The sequence below is a fragment of the Erinaceus europaeus genome, chromosome 8 (genome assembly GCF_950295315.1).
Source record: "Erinaceus europaeus chromosome 8, mEriEur2.1, whole genome shotgun sequence".
Classification (NCBI taxonomy): domain Eukaryota; kingdom Metazoa; phylum Chordata; class Mammalia; order Eulipotyphla; family Erinaceidae; genus Erinaceus; species Erinaceus europaeus.
The window spans coordinates 101,238,273-101,257,511 of NC_080169.1; the positions used below are offsets into that span (position 1 = coordinate 101,238,273).

The 19,239-nt window shown below is 41.7% G+C and overlaps 1 protein-coding gene across 6 annotated transcripts in view; it reads right to left on the minus strand.

Moving 5' to 3' along the window:
- CEP41 (centrosomal protein 41) overlaps window positions 1-9,698 on the minus strand; it is a 46,224-nt gene extending 36,526 nt beyond the window's left edge. For 5 of the 6 annotated variants that reach the window (XM_060196571.1, XM_060196573.1, XM_060196569.1 and 2 more), the window contains exon 1: window positions 9,567-9,698. In XM_060196571.1, coding sequence (XP_060052554.1) covers window positions 9,567-9,599 — 33 coding nt within the window. In that variant the 5' untranslated portion in view covers window positions 9,600-9,698. The remainder of the gene's footprint in view (window positions 1-9,566) is intronic. The other variant, XM_060196570.1, reaches the window with a different exon arrangement.
- Between the last annotated feature and the right edge of the window lie 9,541 nt (window positions 9,699-19,239).

Genomic DNA, 19,239 nt, shown 5'->3' on the forward strand with positions numbered 1-19,239 from the left:
CTCAGGTAAAGGGCTAGGGAGATAGCAAAATGGTTATCCAAAAAGAGTTTCATGCCTAAGTCTCCTAGGTCCTGGATTTAATCTCCAGCACCACCATAAACCAGAATCTAGCAGTGTTCTAGTGAAAAATAAATAAATAAAATAAAATAAATAAAATAAACTCAAGGGGGAAAAAGTACCATGGATGAGACTCCCAAGAGGCCAGAAGTATCATGAGAGTGAAAAAAAAGTTTCAGGAAGAAGAGGGTGACCAGCAGTGATCAATAATGTCAAGTCTGAGAAAAGGGAATCATTTATGAACAAGCAAACAAGAAAGCAGGTCAAGTACAAGAACAAGAGAAAAGTGAATCTGGATTGAGCAAGACAGGGGGACACTGCCATCGGCCCTGGTGGACACAGTTACAGAAAATGACGGAGCAGAAGCCCAAACAAAAGCAGGTGGTTGAGTGTCTGAGTCGGGAGGAGAGGAAGAAGAGGAGAGGAAGAAGAGGACAGCAGAACAAACAACTACCTGCCCCCCCCCCCCCCCGAGAGTTGCTAAGGGCAAGTTCTTGTTTTGCTTTGTAGAGAGAGAGGTGAGGGTGTTCAGGAGCATAGGAGAAATGGTTGAAAATGAGGCGGGGAGGGATGGAAATGTGGAAATGGAAGGCTGAGGTTCCTAGAAGGCAGGTAAGTGGGAGAGTCAGCTTTGCGTATCACTCACTAGTTTAGGCAAATCTAAGATATGATCTTTGTCCTTTGATCATGATGAAGTTTGTCAGGCAGTTGAGAAAGTTCACCTTTGGGGTCTTATTTCTTGCTCTTTGACAACCTACTATGTCACTGGCCCCTTTGAAGACTCAGATTTACAAGGAGGGTCAAAAGATAATGCCCTTCCTGTCTCCCCGTCCGCCCTATCTATTTAATCCAGCACAGACACATTGTCCAGGAAGATGCCACAGAAAAACACAGTCAGGTGTAATCTCTTCTTACCTGGACCGTCACAGCACTCTGTCCCAGTCATCTGCCCTCGAGCGGAGCTGTCTCTTGCAGATTTCTACAAATGTGTGAAAGCAATAAGCACCTGCCCAGCGGATGATGTCCTGAGGGCTAGGTGACATGTAGTGTGCATACACAGACACCGGGCTCTGAAACAAGTCCACGCACTGGTGGGAATGAAGGCGGCTTCACAGGATAAATGGCACCAGAGCTGTATTTTAAGGGCTGCACCTCTATGGCTAAAAAGACGGCAGAGGCAGGGTGGGGTGGGGTGGTGAAGTTGGGGAGAGTATGGAAAAAGCACCCCAAGCAGAAAAAAAGTTCCAAAGCTCACTTATAAATGTATTTGCAGAACAGCAAGTGGTTCTGCTTGTTGAAGAAAGCCCAACGACAATAATAAAGTCATCGCTGCTGATGTTTCTTGAGCAGTTACAGGCACTTATCTAAGCATATTTTCCGCATTATCTTACTTTACCATCACAGCTAGCTGTAAGGTAGACATTGACATTATCTTCAACCTATCCATTAAGAAACAGAGGGGAGAGAAGGGTGGAAAGATATACTGAATTTACTTAGCTGGAAAATGATGGGACTTAGAGTGATTGATTTATTCAGAGAGAGAGATTGAGAAAGATCTGCTAAGATCTGGCTTATAGTGGTGCTAGGGATTGAGCCTGGGACCTCAGAACCTCAGGCATGAAAATTTTTGTATAACCATTATGCTCTCTCCCAACCCAGATCTATTTGTGGCATTTTGAAATTTTACAGAAATTTTATTTAGAACAACCCACAAGTGGAAAATATCCAAATGCCCTTTAATAGTTAAACAAATTGTGAACACTGGATTTATTTTTGACCAGAGCACTGCTCAGCTCTGGCTACTGGTGGTACCAAGGACCGAATTTAGGACTTCTTGGATGCAAGTCTTGGCTACTGTCAGTGAGCTAGCTCCCTAGCCTAATATATATAATGCAGGACTGGGGCATGAACCTAGGTGGTAACTCTTAAGCTGCAGGCTCAGTTCAGTTTCTATTCTACATTTCTGGAAAGAGAGAGAGAGAGACAGCAAAGTACTACTTCCCCATCTGTGGATTTCTATTGGTGTTTTTCATAGTGTTCCTAGTGGTACTGGGGTTTGAACCTGGGACCTCACTCACACTTAAGATGTGCATTTCTTTGCTAGCTTATCTCCTAGGCCGTGGAACTTGGATTTAAATTGAGAGATGTGGCTGCCAAGCTTGAACTTAAACACTCTATAGTACCTCCTCATTCAGGCAGTGTTTCTGATAAGTGCTAGCAGATCTATGAGTTCTGCACTGTATGCAGAATTTGGAGAATGTCAGCATTATTTTCAAAAAGGTTTATAACCCCACAAACAGGTTTAACATTGAACACAGAAAGGTGTGCTTTAAAAGAAAAGCCCTGAAGGTAGACTGAGGGTATGGACTCAGCCCTGAAGATGATGGAAGGCACTAGAGATGCTGAACAGAGATGTCATCAAAAGAATATTTTTGGCAAATTGCTAACATGTGCAAAGTAAGGCTAGGCTTCATGAATACACAGATGTGAAGTGGAAAGAATGGGGAGCCTGGGGAGGGGGTGGCACTTCCAGTTGAGAGTGTGCACTTTAAGATGCTCACGGACCTGGGTTTAAATCCCCACTCCCCACCTGTGAGGGGGAAGTTTCGAAAGCAGTGAAGCATGTCTGTAAGTGTCTCCCTATCTCCCCCTCCTCTCTCAATTTCTCTCTAGCCTAATAAAAACAAACAAGAAGAGAGAGAGAGAAAGGCACCAGGAGTGATGGATTTGTTGTGCAGGCACCGAGCCCCAGCCAGAACCCTGGTGGCAATAAAAAAAGGAAAAGGGAATCACAATGTTTTGTTTTTAAATTTTAAAAAAGAATGTGACATTTCAGACTTTCTACCTCTCTCAAATGAAATTCACAAGGCTCTTTGCATTTCAACTGCAATATACATAATACAACTTACATTTTAAAGATTAAAAAAAATTATTGCACATTTTGCCCAGAATTTCTCTTCTTTGTATAGAAAGGAAGTCCATGAAATGAGTGGAAAGGGTATAAATTTAAAACACAGCTTCATCCAAAGAAATCACATTTTAAATAGCTCTTTTAAAAGTAAATATTTATTAATGAGAGCTTTTAAAAAAATATTTTTATGAGAGAGAGAGAGAAGGGGGGGGGGAGAGAAACCAGAGCACCACTCCATCCCATGCATTCCAGCCACTGGGCCACCTACCACTGGTCACTAACTGGGAGTTTCAATTTGGTCAGCTCTACATATCTCAAATATCAGCCTCAGTTTTGCCCCTTGTGGCTGATTCTAGTTTTCAGGCTGGTCACAACAAAATTTTGGGATTCCCATCCTGCTTACACTGGGATGCTGACATTCTTTCTCAATGAAGGGTGAGACCTCAATTCCCTCTCCTTCACTCTGGACAGGGGCTGGTGACCTGGGACAGAAGTCACTCTACATGGTGGCTGAGGCTAGTACATAAACGGCAATGCGACTTCCACCTGGTTCTCTTGGGACACATGAACAAGTGTCTCTTAGGAACCCAACCGCCATGATGTGAGGCAGGTGAAGCCAGATGGAAACAGCCAGGAGGTAGTATGGTCAACGATGCAAGCTGAGGTCCCCATCAATAGACTATACCAACAGCCAGACCTGTGACTGAAGATGCCTTCAAGATTACGATAACTTGGATGTGAGGGCGATCTGGCTGCAACATCTGTTACCCCACTGATGGCCAGGGTTGGATTCAGCTGATCTGGCTGGCTAGGCGGGCGTCCCCTTCCTCCCTCACTGCTCCATGCGTGTCCTTCCCGAAGCTACGCTCTAGGTCGAAGAGGACAGCCTTCCCCGAATAGAGACAGACCAGTCTTCAGTCAAGGGTATACGAGTAGCTGCGTTCCCCTGCTAGAACCTCCAAACAAGCTCTCACGATTAAGATAACTCTAGTCCTGGCTTTCATCTGCAAGGCTGTATGAGAAATCCCAAGAAAAAGCAAGCTAGCTAAGCCTAGACAACCTCTAGAACATGAGAGGTGATGAGAAAATCTAACTAATGCTACTTTTATCTGGTAACCTGGGGGAGGAGTGGCTCATGATATAGCAATACAGAAATAGGAATGCCATCCCTTTTATGGTCTAGCTAAACTCTGAGAAGTATCTGCACCTTACTCCTTCATCTGCTGCAATGTAGATATTACCCCCACCATTTTACTATGGTCCCTGTGGAAGGTAACCAGTATGGAGATCAACTAATTGCAAACATCACAACTGCTTCTGAGTTTTTAATTGGGTAGTTGTTATACTGACCCCACCTTCTTTAATTCCCTTATTCTTGGATCAGTTTTCCCTCTCTGTCTTGATACTCCAATGACATATGGCTCAGTTCTCTGTCTAACACTTAAAGACTGTATTGCCCAGAATTCCATATTCTCAATTTATAGCTTCTCTGTATACCAAACACTTAGCTTTAATGCCATCTATACACTTCTGATTTCTAAGTAGTAATCTTGACTTCCTTTCCCAACTCAGAAATATATCCATTTACTCACTCAACAAATGGTTATGGAACAATTATTATGTGAGACAATGAAGACAAGGTCTCATGGCCCTGAAAGTATGTCAGGAAGCAAATATAATGATTCACAGATCATGATCTGCTAGGGGAAGATAGCTTATTGAAATGCTGCACCTAATTTCACTTCTTTCCAAGTCATTAATACAACATCCTTGAAAGTGAGTTATTTTAAGAACTTAAGGCTCAAAATCAGACTGGGGGATGTGATGGCAACAAGTTTTTAAAGTCTAGAAATTGCATCAACAAATAAAAGTGACAAAGGACTCCAGAATGTTTAAAGGAAAGCAGGAACAGCACTAAGAGACTAATAAGAGACTGAGGGTGGTGGCTCCCAAGGGCCTCAAGAAGTGGAGTGGAAGGAAAGACTGTAATGAGAACCACTGGCTGAAGGCTGCCTGAGAGGCAGTTGGATCTCCAACTCCCTCTCCACCTGGTCACTGAAGATTGCCCCCCTCCATCATGGCAGATATCTAGACATATCTGAGAAGGGTTTCCAAACAAAGAGAAAGGCAGAGATATTACTAATAGAAACTGGAGTGTTAAGTGAATGATGCATATGCAAGCTGAGACTTAGTCCCCAGCCCTAATTCCTCCACGAATTCATCACAGAATTCAAAGGCATGCTTTGGAAAAAAAAAAAAAGTAGCAGGAAAAATTATAGTGACACAGGGAATTTTCTAACATTATTTACCAAAATTTAAATAATACAGAATAGAAACTCTACGGAAAACAAAACGAAGTAGGAAACTAAAACCTGGGTCAGTCAGGTAGCTCACCTGGGAAGGTATCTGTTTTGCCAAGTGCATGACCTATGTTTGAGTTCCTCATGGCACCAGGGAGCGCATCAGTGCTATGGTGTTTTTCTCACTCTTTCTCTGTGTGCCTATCTGAAAAAAGTAGCCCAGAGCAATGAAGTCCTGGTGACAACAACAATGGACAATGGATAGAAAATATAATCCTAATAATTTTTACTTTGGCAAGGGTACACAGAAACAAACAAACAAACAAATTTCCATGGAAAAATTTTTCAACTAGCAAACCAGGAGAGGCTCTGTGGATAGGGTGCTAGACCCTCAAGGATGAGGTCCTCAGTTCAATCCCTGGCAGCGCATGTGTCAGAGTGGTGGTCTGATTCTCTGTCCCTCTCCCTCTCATAAAGAAGTAAATCTCTAACAAACAAAAACCAACTTTAATTAGGAGTTTGGCAAAAGACACAAAGATATTTTATCAAAGAGGACGTTAGGACAGCAAACAGCCACATAAGAAGAAATCAGATATCTGACCTTAGTATCCACTAGGAAAATGCAAGTTAAGGTCACGATAAGAAGTCACCACACTTGTATCAGAACAGTCCAATAAAAACTGACAACACTATATGTTACCACAAACGTGCAAAACCTGGATCTCTCATATACATCACTGATGGGGTTGTAAAATGGTACAACTACTCTGGAAATCTGTGCAGCAAAGTCTAAAACTAAATGCACACTTACAGAACAAGTCAGCGAGTGCACCCTGGGCACCTGTCCCAGAGACATGAAAATTAGTGTCCACATAAAGAACTATACTCCCCCAATACAACTTTATTTTTAGTCTTCTCAAACTGAAAAAAAAAAAAAAAACAACACCAAAATAACCCACCATAGGCTAATGGTTAAACAAATTGTTACATAGCCATGCCACAGAATATTAGTCTGCTGTAAAAAGGAGTGAACAATTGCTACAGGCAACAACTCACACAAATCTCAAGAACCTTATTCAAATGGGGGAAAATAAATAAACTCAGTCTCAAAAAGTTATGTGCTATATGGATTACACTTATGTAGCATTCTCAAAATGACAAAAATCACAGGAAAGATTACACAAATACTGGTTTACAGAAATCAAGGGAGACTGGGGATTGGCTCAACAGGTTTATATATTTATTTATTGCATGCACAGAGTCCCCGATTCCATTCCGGATGTGCAGAATAGATCTCTGGTCTCTTTCTATCTCTCATAGAAATAAGTAAATCTTTATTTTATTATTTTTTTAGAGAAGACAATAAAGGGGGGAGGTAGGAAAAGGAAAGATATTTGCAGTAATGGCACAGCTCTGTATCATGATTGCAAATCTACGCACATGCAAATCTTGACTACAGTAATTCTACGCATGTCTTATACAAATACCAGTTTTCTGGTTTTGATATAGTACTATGCTTACATAAGATGCAATCCAGTGGAGGAAAGTGGGTAAGCGTACATGGGTCCACTTTGTACTGTTTTAGCGACTTGTGAATCTATATTTATCTCAAATAAAGTTCTTTTCATGAACAGTAAGAGCTCCTTAACTAAACAGAGCTCTTAAAAACCTGATTGCAGAAATTAAAAACTCAATAGAAGGATTAGATGAAGTTAAACAAATCTCCTAATGACAGCAAAAAAGACACAGATGTAGGAAACAGAAGACAAAAATCTAAGAAAATCAGTGAACCAGTCATAGAGAAGTAATGTCAAAATAATGAACTCAATAAAGACAGGATGGGGAAACTGTGACAAGTGTATAAAAAACAAAATCAAGAACATTTTACAGACCAGAAAGAAGTGAGTTCCTGAGGCCTACCAAAATGAATGAACTTACAGACTCATAGCAAGAAAATTTTTTGTGGAGCTGAGGAGACAGAATAATGGCTAAGCAAAAAGATTTTCTTTCATGCCTGAGGCTCTTAGGTCCCACTGCCACCACTCTAAGAGCTCAGCAGTGTTCTGGATTTTTTTTTTTTTGTGAACTATCATTACACTGGAGACAAAGACTCCACATGCTTCTAGAAAGGAAAAATTAAGTGACATACAAAAGAATGCAATGGCTGGACTGCTGGGCAGTGGTCCACCTGGTTGAGCACATGTTACTGTGCACAAGGGCCCTAGTTCAAGCCCCCAGTCCTCACCTGCAGGGGGAAAGCTTTACAAGCAGTAAAGCAGTGTGCAGCTGTTTCTGTCTCTCTCTCCTCCTCTAACCCCCTTTTCTCTCAATTTCTTTCTGTTTTAGCAAATTAAATAAAGTTTTAAAAATGCAATGGCTTTGGACACAGGATGCTAGAAGAACACAGTGCCTTTTTTTTTTTTCCAACATGACAAAAACTTGCAACTAAGAATTCTGTACTCAACCAAATTCTCAGGCAAATACATGGGGAAAAAAAATAACATTTCTAGACATGTCTAACCTTTTAGGCATGAATGAAGAAAACATTGCCTAAGCAATCCTACCCAACAAACTTACTGGGAATAGTGTTTTTACTAAAACAAGAGAGTAAGTAAGACTTCTTCATCTGGGATCCACAAGACATCCTTATGACTACACATCCACCGAGGGTCCACAAAGCATCCTTGCTCTTCTCTTCCTACACCGGAAGACTCCTCTTTCTTCTCTGTTCCTGACTTCCATAATGGCAAATACACCAATGAGTAGTCGACACCTGGAATCTAAGTCCTCCCTGTCATACTCTCATAATCAGGACTTTTTTTTTTCTTTATTGGGGAATTAATGTTTTACATTCAACAGTAAATACAATAGTTTGTACATGCATAACATTCCCCAGTTTCCCATATAAATAATCAGGACTTTTAATGATTTCACCCTTAGGTATTTCTTAGTTCAGCCCCTATTTCCACAAGCTTACTATAGGCTTACCTCATACTAACCCCCGAATCAGTCTCCCTATCTCCTGGGACTTCCTCACACTTATCTTCCATGTTGCTACAGCCACGAATGCCTAAAATGCATATCTGACATGTCATCCCATTACCTGAAACTCCTCAAAAGCTTTCTAAATCCTGATCAATAGGCAAGGCAGATATGGTGACTGAACCACCAGCACTCTCTTACCTTTTCTTCTCCACCTCCATAGCTATTATAATAGATCAAGGCAACTCTCCCAATTCTGCCCAAAACCAGCTTGTTATCTTTCTCAGAGGCTTATATGCATACACCTTGACATGGAGCCATCTGCAACTCTTATTTAGAATACAGGGCAAGAGCTTCCACAAGGCACAGAAGGTCCCTCCAGACTCCACTCTGAGCTGTCTACAGGGAACATATTTTTATACCTCCTCATCTGGTGGGGGACCCCAATTCTCCCTACCTGGAATGCTTCTTCACCTGGCTAATGTCTTTGTCATCTCTGGTCACCTCCAGATTTGTGTCTCACCCAGCTCAGTTGGGTCCTCGCTTTCCACTGTGCTCTCTTGTACCCCAGCTGCATTTGCATTGTTGGGGTACAGTTCATCTGACAAGTCTTCCTTGCCTGACTCAACTTCTCCAAGGGCGAAGGCTTTGTCTCGGACTCTCTTTCTTGCATGTTCTTCAAAGGTGCAGCAGAGTTGTAGAGGGGGAAAGGGATGGGAGGTGGGGGGTGGGAAACACAAAAGGGAAGTGAAAAAGACAAAAGAAGCAAAAAGTCTATTGCAGAAGGTGGGGAAAGTAATGTCACATTTGGCATCCTTTCCGAAAGGTTAGGTCTGCTTGTTCTTGCACTTCTCCTGTCAACAGACAGGATGACACCTTTCGACTTGGTGCCTGTAAAGTGTGTGTGTGTGTGTGTGTGTGTGTGTGTGTGTGTGTGTGTGTGTGTGTGTGTGTGTTGGGGGGCGGGGGGAATGTCTTCTTAGTCCTTTACTTGTGTTTTGTCACTGCTATTCTTAAACTGTAAGCCTTCTGAGGACAGGGGCTGTGTCATTTATGCACTTGGTTCTTGGGTAGCAAAGCTTGGAGCACTGTCTGCGAGGGCAGGAGGGAGGGCTTACGCCCCAATGAGAAGAGGCCTGAGCCCCAGCGCCCCCAGACCGCGCCGCCTCCCTCCCTCCCTCTGCAGACCCCTCCTCACTCCCGCCGCTTCCTGCCTTCCGGGCGGCGGAAGTTGCCGGCTGCTCTTCCCTGCCCACGTGGGGCCTTTTCCGGTGCTCCCGCCCCCACCAGCTCTCGGGTCCGGACCTGGCCCTCACCTCAGGATTCCCAATGTGCCTTCGGACAGACATTTTGGCTCCAACCGACCACGCTCGGGATTCTAGCCTCGCGGATTACCTCTAACTCTAGCTTCCTACATCCCCCACCCCTGCTAAATCGCTTCCCTATAAACTCTTCTCCGATTGGTTTATCTTCCCCGGTTGACCAATGGAAGCCCGTCTTACTGTCTGATACGGGGTCAAAGGGGATGAAAGCCGGTTCAATGGTTACCAAGGGCAACGCGGGACGCCGGCTGCTGTGGTCCTTTGTGAGCAGTGCCAGGCCCGAGGGCTCCTGCCTCAGCGCGGGAAGAGGGGCGCGGGGGAGGGGAGCCCTGGTGCCTGGAGGGGAAAAGCTACTGCAGAATCTGGAGAACAGAAAAGGGGAAAGTAATTATCCCTAGTTAATGTGAGGGCACAGGTGACAGCATAACGCACCCTTTCCTCCTCCCAAAACACATACACATCCACCCAACCACCCCCATTCTGATCAAGCTTTTGGACAACTTCTTCAATAAGAACTAGAGATGGGACGAGGTTGTTCAGCAAGAATGGGAGTCAATAGCTGATTATTTTCAGGTTAGGTTAATATGCAAATTATGCAAAATAGCATGCGTAAATACAGTAATTACTGTTGCTTTAAAAGCTTTCGGCTTAGCCAGGGAACAGCGGCCTTAATTGCAAAGCGCGCACACCATTCTGTGATTCATCATTCATTTAACACATATTTAATAAGCACCTTGAGAGCAAAGCTGCAGTAGGTTTTGTGGAGGATGGGAGGATGACTAAGACCCAATCCCGTTGCCAAGGAAACCATTGTGACTCCTGCCACCAGCCACCACCTGTTCTTATTCCAGATCTGAAAATTAAGTCCTAGCACCTTTACAAAGCAATCACACACACAGTTTGACTTGGCTTCAGAAAGTCCCGCCAAATCCATCAAAAATTATTATTTCCTTTACATTGGCAGGAACAACACAGTAGCCCTTTGTCCTTTTGCTTTAAGTTGTTTTTTTCCAGGAAGGGAGAATGGTTGCTCTGAGCTGTTCATACTCAATACTCTTGAATACTAGCATATGTCTGAGCTTCTTCAGGGTCTGTGCAGATGACCCATTGAATAACAGGGTCTCCTAAGCCCTTCTCTTCTCAGAAGGGCAGGATCCCACCCCTACCTTGAATCCTGTTGTCACTCCCAGGGGCTTGACCTCCAGGGTTTAAACAAGCCACAGCTGTCTCATGCACTTTCATGCCTACTGAGTTTGTCTTAACTTCCCTATTGTTCTCCTGCCTCTCTTACTTCTTGAAGATTTCTCACCCGTGCACTAGAAAAAGGAAGAGTTTAGAGGCTGAAAAAGTTGAGGAGGCCATGGTGGAGGGGGTGATATTTATCACCATGCTTTACACAGCCAGCTGGAGCTTCTAGTTATGTTACTACTAAGCCTGTATGCTTAGCTAGTGGAGTGTGTGTTTGTGTGTGTGGTGTGTGTGTAGGGGGGGGTGATAAAGATTGCGGGTATGATAAAGAAAAGAAGATAGAATAAGCATTGACCTAAAAGGTGAGAAGTGGGACAGATTAAAAGACAATCTTAAGTAAAATGAAGTTATATACAAAAGGGGTGCAAAGAATAGGAAGACATTTAGGAGAGTGACAATTTTATGATAATTTATAGATAAAAGAAAAACATTTGATAAATACATGAAATGTCTTCAACTAGTAATGAAAGGAATACAAAACAGCTAGGTCTCTCCCATTTTTTTCAACTAATAAATGGATGAAAGGGTCTTTTTGCTTTTTTTATGATAATGTTCAGTGTTGACTAATGAATCATGAAGCACAAGCACTTACATTGTTAGTGTGATTGTAAAGAAATGTGACTTTTAGAGAATAATTTGAGAAACCTTCAAATGTTAATATTCTGACAGTTTCTCCTACTAATAAAATCAGATACACAAAGAATACACTCACAGAGGTTTACTAGACTTTTAAATTAAAAAAAAAAAAAGACTAAAACAACCTAGTTGATCATCAGTGTTAAAAATAATCAAAAAAAGATTATGGCGTAACTACAAAAGGCAATGTTATAGAACCATTGTGGTCCAGGAGGTAGCTCAGTGAATAAAGTATTGAACTTTCAAGCATGAAGTCCTAAGTTTGATCCCCAGCAGTGTATGTACTGGAGTGTATGTCTGGCTCTTTTCCTCTTTCCTCCTACTTCTCTCATAAATAAATAGATAAATAAATAAATTGGGTCTTTTTTTAATAGAACCATTAAATGGTATCTTTCAAGGATTAATGACATTGGAGAATTCTTTCTAATAGAGTAAATGAAACAACCAGAAATACTAATTTTTTTAAATATGATTTTGATTTGTGTGGAGAAAAATGCAGGAATTTATAGGAAAAAACTGTAGTTTAATGTAAACCATCTCTGGATTGTGGAAATTGGATTTTTTTTTTTTTTTCCTTTTTACCAGAGCCCTGCTCAGCTCTGTTTTATGGTGGTGTGGGGGATTGAACCTGGGACTTCAGAATCTCAGGCATAAGAGTCTCTTTGTATAAGCATTATGCTATCTACCCCTGCCCAGAAATTGGCTTTTTTATACTTTTGTGTAGTCTAAAGATTTTCTTCAGTGACTATGAATTCATTTTGCACCTTAGTTAAAAAAATTATTCTCCTAAGAATCAAACAACAAAAACACCTGATTCTGAATTCAGTCTGCAAATTGTCTGTGGCCTTTGTCTGGGCTGATTTAAACTGAAGTTGAATTCTGTGTAATTCCTCTGTCTGAAGAGCCACTGCTCTCTCCTTCCTGGCAGTAAAAGACTCTCCAGGCACTTGAATGAGATCTTTGCAATCAGAGTCGTGATTGCTAAGAGGTTCGAGCTTTGTTCCTAAGAGAAGAAGTTCTGATTCTTTTCTTTAAAAGTTCCTACTTTCACTGATTAATCTTATTTTCCACGAAGTTAGAAGTGCTCTTGTGAACTTACATTTGTTTGATGTCTTCCTTTTTAACCCTGTATGCATTCCAGAAGACTTCCAATCTCTACAGAGTTGGTGGGAACACCAAAGTGAGTGGGACTGACTAAAAGATAGTTTGGGACACTTCTTTTTTTCCCCAGTAGCCTCCCTTCCTCTTCCTGGAAATAGGTGGGTACTTGGATGTCAGGAATCTGGCCTTCTCCTCAGCCAGAAGCTGTCCTTCATCCTGAATCCATCTCAATCTGCCTCATATCCAATGAAGGCTCCCTCACCTTCAGCTCTCAGCCTGGTTTCTGGACCAGAGCTTGACCTCGCCCCCCCACCCCCCATTTCAGAGACGCATCTGCTGACATCATTTCTCTACTATGGGCCTTAGTGCTCTTCTTTTAACTGCATTCATCTTAATTCCCCACATAACATGCACTTTTTAAAAAATGATGTGATATACTCGTTTTGTTTTAATTTTATATATTTTTTTATAGAGACAGAAATTGAGAGGGGAAGGGAGATAGAACTAGAGATACTGCTTCACTGCTTGTGAAGCTTCCCCCTACAGGTGGGAGCCAGGGGCTTGAACTAAGGTCCTTGCACACTATAATGTGTGCACTCTGCATGGTGTACCACCACCACCTGGCCCCTGGCATATACTTTTTAATGCTTCAAGAATTAATTCTGCTCAACCCACTCCTGGGGGTCCCTTCTTTTCCCTTCACCGCCTAATAAGGATCTAAGACATGATCTCACAGGTCCACACTGTGATCTGTAATAATATACTGATGGTTCAGGTAATAATTTGGTGTCATTCTACTTGGTGGTGGAGTGGGTCCAATGGAGGAGCAAGCATGCTGGTCTTTGATTGATGCTGGATCCTCTCCAGGCTAGGCCAGAGTCAAAGTGCTTAGTCTGGGCCTAAAGATCCCAGCCATCCCTGTACCGAGAGGAGTAGCACTACCTCTCTTCCAAGGGAACCATTCTCAGCTGTTCTGTTTTCTGTTGGGACAAAGAAATTAACGGCCTGGCTGCTTCCTCACTGGGATTCCCCACACCTACAGTAGTTCCTCAGTCACTTCTGAGAGCCCCATGAGGAGCCTCTGGGGTAGAAAGGACAGATAATGTCGGCTCCCAGGGAGACCACTCCACCACTAAACTCAGGATCTTTGCTATCATTAATCACATTCTGTTTCTAGCTTGGAGTTTGCAGAGGCCAACTGCTCTGCCACAGATGCAGTTTCTGAGAAAGCTGAAGAGCCAACTTGAATCTCAGAATGACCTTCCTAGGGGACAGAGAATCTACCAGTCTTCAGAGGTGGCTGTGTCCATCTGGACACACTGGACAGCTGAAAAGCCCACATCCCACGAAAAGGTCAGCAGATGTGCCTCATACGGACGCAGTGTCCACATTTCTCAAAATGACCTGAGAAGCCTGGGTTTCACACAAGATACACAGGGTGATGATTAGCAGTCCCTGTGCAAGACTGTGCGAATATAATCTCTGTCCTTCGTGGCTTTGAAATAATCAAGACCATATCCTGTCGTAAAAGCAAACAAAATCAGTGGGAGTTCTGCTTTTGTTTAGGATGTAGAAAGCCTTAAGGAACATCACTCCCATCGAACAGTTAAGAAAAAAAAAAAAAAAGAAAAGTAATCATAACAAAATCCTGAGTTTTCTTGAATCCTTCAGGGAGATGAGATCTCAAAGCAACCACATTCCAGTTCCAAAAAGTGACAAGTTCTATTGAGGAGAGAAGGGACACACATATGAAGAAGGACAACAGCTTCACATTGGGCAGAACTCTGGAATAACAGTGACCGCAGAGAAGTGAGTAAGAAGGAATCAGTTAACATAACTGAGAGTCAGTGGTGGCTAATCTTTTTTTTTTTTTTTTTAAGATGTATTTGTTTGTTTATTATGACAAAGAGATTGAAAGAGGAGAGAGAAGAAAGAGAAAACCTAAGTATCACCCAGCTCTGGCATATGGTGGTACTGGGAACTGAATCTGTGGCCTCTGGTGCCTCAGATATGCAAGCTGGAGTCCTTACAGCCAAAGTTCTTGTTTTTATTTGTTTGTTTGTTTTGTTTTTCTTTACCAGAGCAGTGCTCAGTCCTGGCATAAGGTGGTGTGGGGGAATTGACCCTGGGACATTGGAGCCTTAGGCATGAGAGTCTGTTTGCATAACCATTATACTATCTACTCCAACCCCCTCCCAGGTCCTTATGATGTTTAATTTTATAAGTCAACCTGAATAGGCATATTACTCAGACATTCAGTCAAATTTTGTTCTTGATGCTTCTGTGAAAGTAACTTTTCAAGGAGTATAATATATATATATATATATGGTTTTTAAAAGTAATATTGATTAAGGTCCCTAGTCCCCATCTGTAAGGGGGAAGCTTCACAAGTGGCGAAGTAGGGCTCTTTCTCTCTGTCTCTCCATTCCCTCTTGATTTCTGTCTGTAACTAAAATAAATGGATACAATATCGTAAAAAGATTATTCATTTATTATGAAAAAGAGAAAGGGAAGGAGAGAGAATCAGAGCATGGTTTGGCTCTGGCATAAGGTGGTGCTAGGAATTGAGCCTGGGACCTCTGAGACTTTAGGCATATAAGTTGGTACTCTAACAGGCTGAGCTATCTCACTAACCCTGAGTTTAATATTTAAATTAATAGAGTCTGGATAAGTCAGATTACCCTGTATTATATATGTATGGGCTATATGTAGTCAGTTGAAGATCTTATAGAAAGAAAGGGGGGAAAAAAAGAGTTTCCAGAAGAAGAGGAATTTCTGCTAGCAAGCTGCTTTTAGACACCACTGCAACATTCACTTTTCCCTGAATCTCCAATATGACAACTTACTTTTTTTTTGTCACCAGGGTGTGACTGCCTCTAGTCAACTTTTTCAGACAGCTAAGATAGGTAGGTAGGTAGATAGATAGATAGATAGATAGATAGATAGATAGATAGATAGATATTATAGCATTGAAGCTTCCTCCAATTCATTTTTTAAATTATTTTGTTTGTTTGCTTGCTTGATATTGACCAGAGCATTGATAAACTCTGGCTTCTGGTGGTTCTGGGGATTGTACTTGGATCCTTTGGTGCTTCAGGCATGAAGGCCTTTCTGCATAACCACTATGCTATCTCCCCAGTCTGCTTTCTCTAGTTCTATAGTGCTCACATGAGGTGTACCAGGAATTGGAATCTAGTTCACACATGTGGCGAAGCAGGCACCCTCCCAGATGAGCTATCCCCACTTCAATTTTTTAGACCTGCTAGTCTCCATGATTGTGTAATCCCATTCCTTAAATATCTCTCTGTCTCTTTAGATCAACAGATGATAGTTGCATCAATAGACAGAAAGACGGCCAGGAAGATAGAACTGTACATCCTTATCTGTATATATTTCTGTTGGTTCTGTTTTTCTGGACAACCCTGACTAACAGAGTTCCAGACTCACAGGGACTTTATTCATTTGTAAAGGTTTTTGTTTGTTTGTTTGTTTTTTGTTTTTGTCTTTTATCAGAGCTTTGTTTTATCAGAGCACTGGTTTATGGTGGTGCCTGGGATTGAGCCTGGGACCTCTGGTGCTTGGCATGTGAAAGTCTGCTGTGTTACTACTGATACCACTTCCTGGACCCTATTTGCAAGGTCTTTTAGAGACAGAGAGGGGTAGGAGAAAGAGAGAGAGCAAACAAGAGAGAGGAAGAGAGAAACCCAGAGAAAAAAAGACTACAGTACTGAAGCTTCTTTCAGTGTGGTAGGGCCGGGCGGGAACTGGGTCACACACATGGCAAAGCAGCAGCACACTATTGAAGCCACAGGAGTAGAGACAGCAGACTCACCTAGGTGTCATTGGGCAGAGGTATAGAAATAAAACCTATCTTGTTTTTTGGGACAGGCATGAAACCAGCCTGCTCAGTACCAAGAACTCTGCTGACATCTGTTGCTTCAGGGACAAAGATAGAAGCAAAAGCCATTTATTTTGAAGTAGAGAGTAAGGATAAAAGGTAGGAAGGTCATGAAAACCCCTTAGCTTAAGAATCTGTACCACCAATAGAAAGTAAACTTAGCTTGTCACCAGAAGAGAGATAGCTAACCCAACTGCCCAAGGCTCAAGGTACAAGGCAGGGTTTGACTACCATGAAGGCCAGAAGGATAGAAACACCGAGAATGTCCCCGTGCTCCCCCCCCCCCCAGGTGAACAGGTCTTACTGGAAACTGGACTAAGAGAACCAAGGGCCACCACCTGCTTCTCCCTGGGCCTAACCACCAGTGGAAAAGTAAGACTGTGGAGACAAAATTCTCCTTGGTGATGCAAATGTGCAGCAACTACTGAAAGTCAGTGCTAGAGCAGGCATACCAAGGAAAACCCTCCAGTGACCCATTCCAATAAGCACAAGGAAATGGCACTCTGGTACATGGACACAATGGCAATGCATCTAAACTCAAACCAACTCAACTACTGACTGGCTTAACTCAGCCTCTCACAACACTAACCCAACAAAGAGGAGTTTCCAAAGTGTAAACACTGTTTACTTCAGTCTCTAGCATTCAACAACAAATTATGACAATACAAAAAGGAAAGAAGAAATAGAAAGGCTTAGCAGCAAATGATAAAGCAATAAACAGAACCAGATGTCAGCAGTACGGATATATAGAGCAGAAAGTTCTGGATAACTAGGAGTAATTAAAAATCTCATGGATATGAATCAAATGGAATACAATAATTCAACATGTAGGGTGAGAAAGATAGCATAATGGCTATGCAAGAAGACTATCATGCCCTAGGCTCTAAATTCCCAGGTTCAATCCCATACACCACCATAAGCCAGAACTAAGCAGTACTTCTCACTCTCTCTCTCTCTCTCTCTCTCTCCCTCTTTCTTTCTCAGTGTGTATTTATCTCTAATTAAAATAAAATTATCTATGTATGGATTTTATAATTAAAATAAAATTAAAAGCATATATATATATTATACTGTCACCAGGATTATCTCAGGAGCTTGGTGCTGGAACTAGGTACCTACCACTCCTGGCAATCCCTGCCCCTGCCCCCACTTTTTTCTTTCTCCCTTCCTTCCATCCTTCCTTCCATCCTTCCTTTATCTCTTTCTTCCTTTCTTTTTCTTCCTTTCTTCCTTTCTCTCTTTCTTCCTTTCTCTTTCTTCTTCCTTCCTTTCTCTGTTTCTATTTCATTAGATAGGACAGAGAGAAACTGAGAATGGTGGGAGAGATAGGAAGAGAGAAAAACAGAAACCTGCAGACCTGCTTCAGAGCTCATGAAGTGTCCCCTCTGTAGGTGGGAAACAGGAGTCAAACCCGGGTCCTTGTGCTTGGGTACATGTGCCCTCAATCAAGTGCACCCTCACCCAGCCCCCATAAAATGATCTTCAAAAAGAAATTCAGCATGTAATTGTTCCCACAATGCTTTTGTTTTTGCTGTTGTTCTCAGAAATCTTTAAAAGTATTAAAGTGGGGAGTTGGGCAATAGCGCAGCGGATTAAGTGCAGGTGGCACAAAGTGCAAGGACCCGCATAAGGATCCTGGCTAGAGCCCCCCCCCCTCCCCACTCCCCACCTGCAGGGGAATCGCTTCACAAGCAGTGAAACAGGTCTGCAGGCGTCTATCTTTCTCTCCCCATCTCTGTCTTCCCCTCCTCTCTCCATTTCTCTCTGTCCTTTCCAACAACGACATCAATATCTACAACAATAACTACAACCATAAAACAACAAAGGCAGCAAAAGGGAATAAATAAATAAATATTTTTTAAAAATTTAAAAAGTATTAAGTAACCCAAAGGGCATGTTTATATAAGAGATGTGTATGTATACCATAAACATTTCCTATAGTAGATATTAAAATAGAATTTTTAGAAGATATATATTTACTAGAAAATAGACTTATTAATGCTAATGTAAATAACAAATTTTGGGCCAGTGAGATAGTTCACCTAGAAAGGTGTCTGATTTGCCAGGTAAGTGATCTAGGTTCATGGCCCCAACTCTCACTGCACCAGAGGAAGCTTTGATGCTGTAATGTCTCTGTCTCTCTTTCTTTGTCTCTCCATTTATGACTGAAAAAAATTGGCCTGAAACAATGAAGTCCTGGCAAAGACTACAACAATCATTTTCATTAAAATGTTTTCTGAAACAGAAAATTTCAGCTAGGAAAATAGCATTGTTTTACTCTTTTCCTTTTTCTTTTTTTTTTTCTTCTTTTTTTGTGTGAATCACTTAATGCTGGAATTGATACAAGGTAGTTAAATTGTCACTTGTGCTCTGCATTAAATCTGTCATGCTGCATTATTCTTACTAAAATGGATGATTTCAAAAAGTCAAAAATACAGAATTAAAGAGCTAATGGAAAAGGTAGAAAATGTGTTTGCCCATATACCAAATCTGGGCAGACAGAAAACTATAAAAATAAGAAGTGAGTGATTAAAAATAGAGTATCGAATATGAAGAATTTTTATAAAGGATCACAAGCATATATTACTGTTAAATGTATTCATAAATTTAAAGATACTACATTAGAAATTATCAAAAATGAAATACAAAGGAAAGAAGGTGAAAGAGAAGAGTTGAAATGATTGAATTTCAAAATAATGAAATCACATCAAGGAGACAGTAGAGAATGAGGCAGAATAAATATTTAAACATGGAGATACCAAAGGTTTCATCAAAATAAAGGAA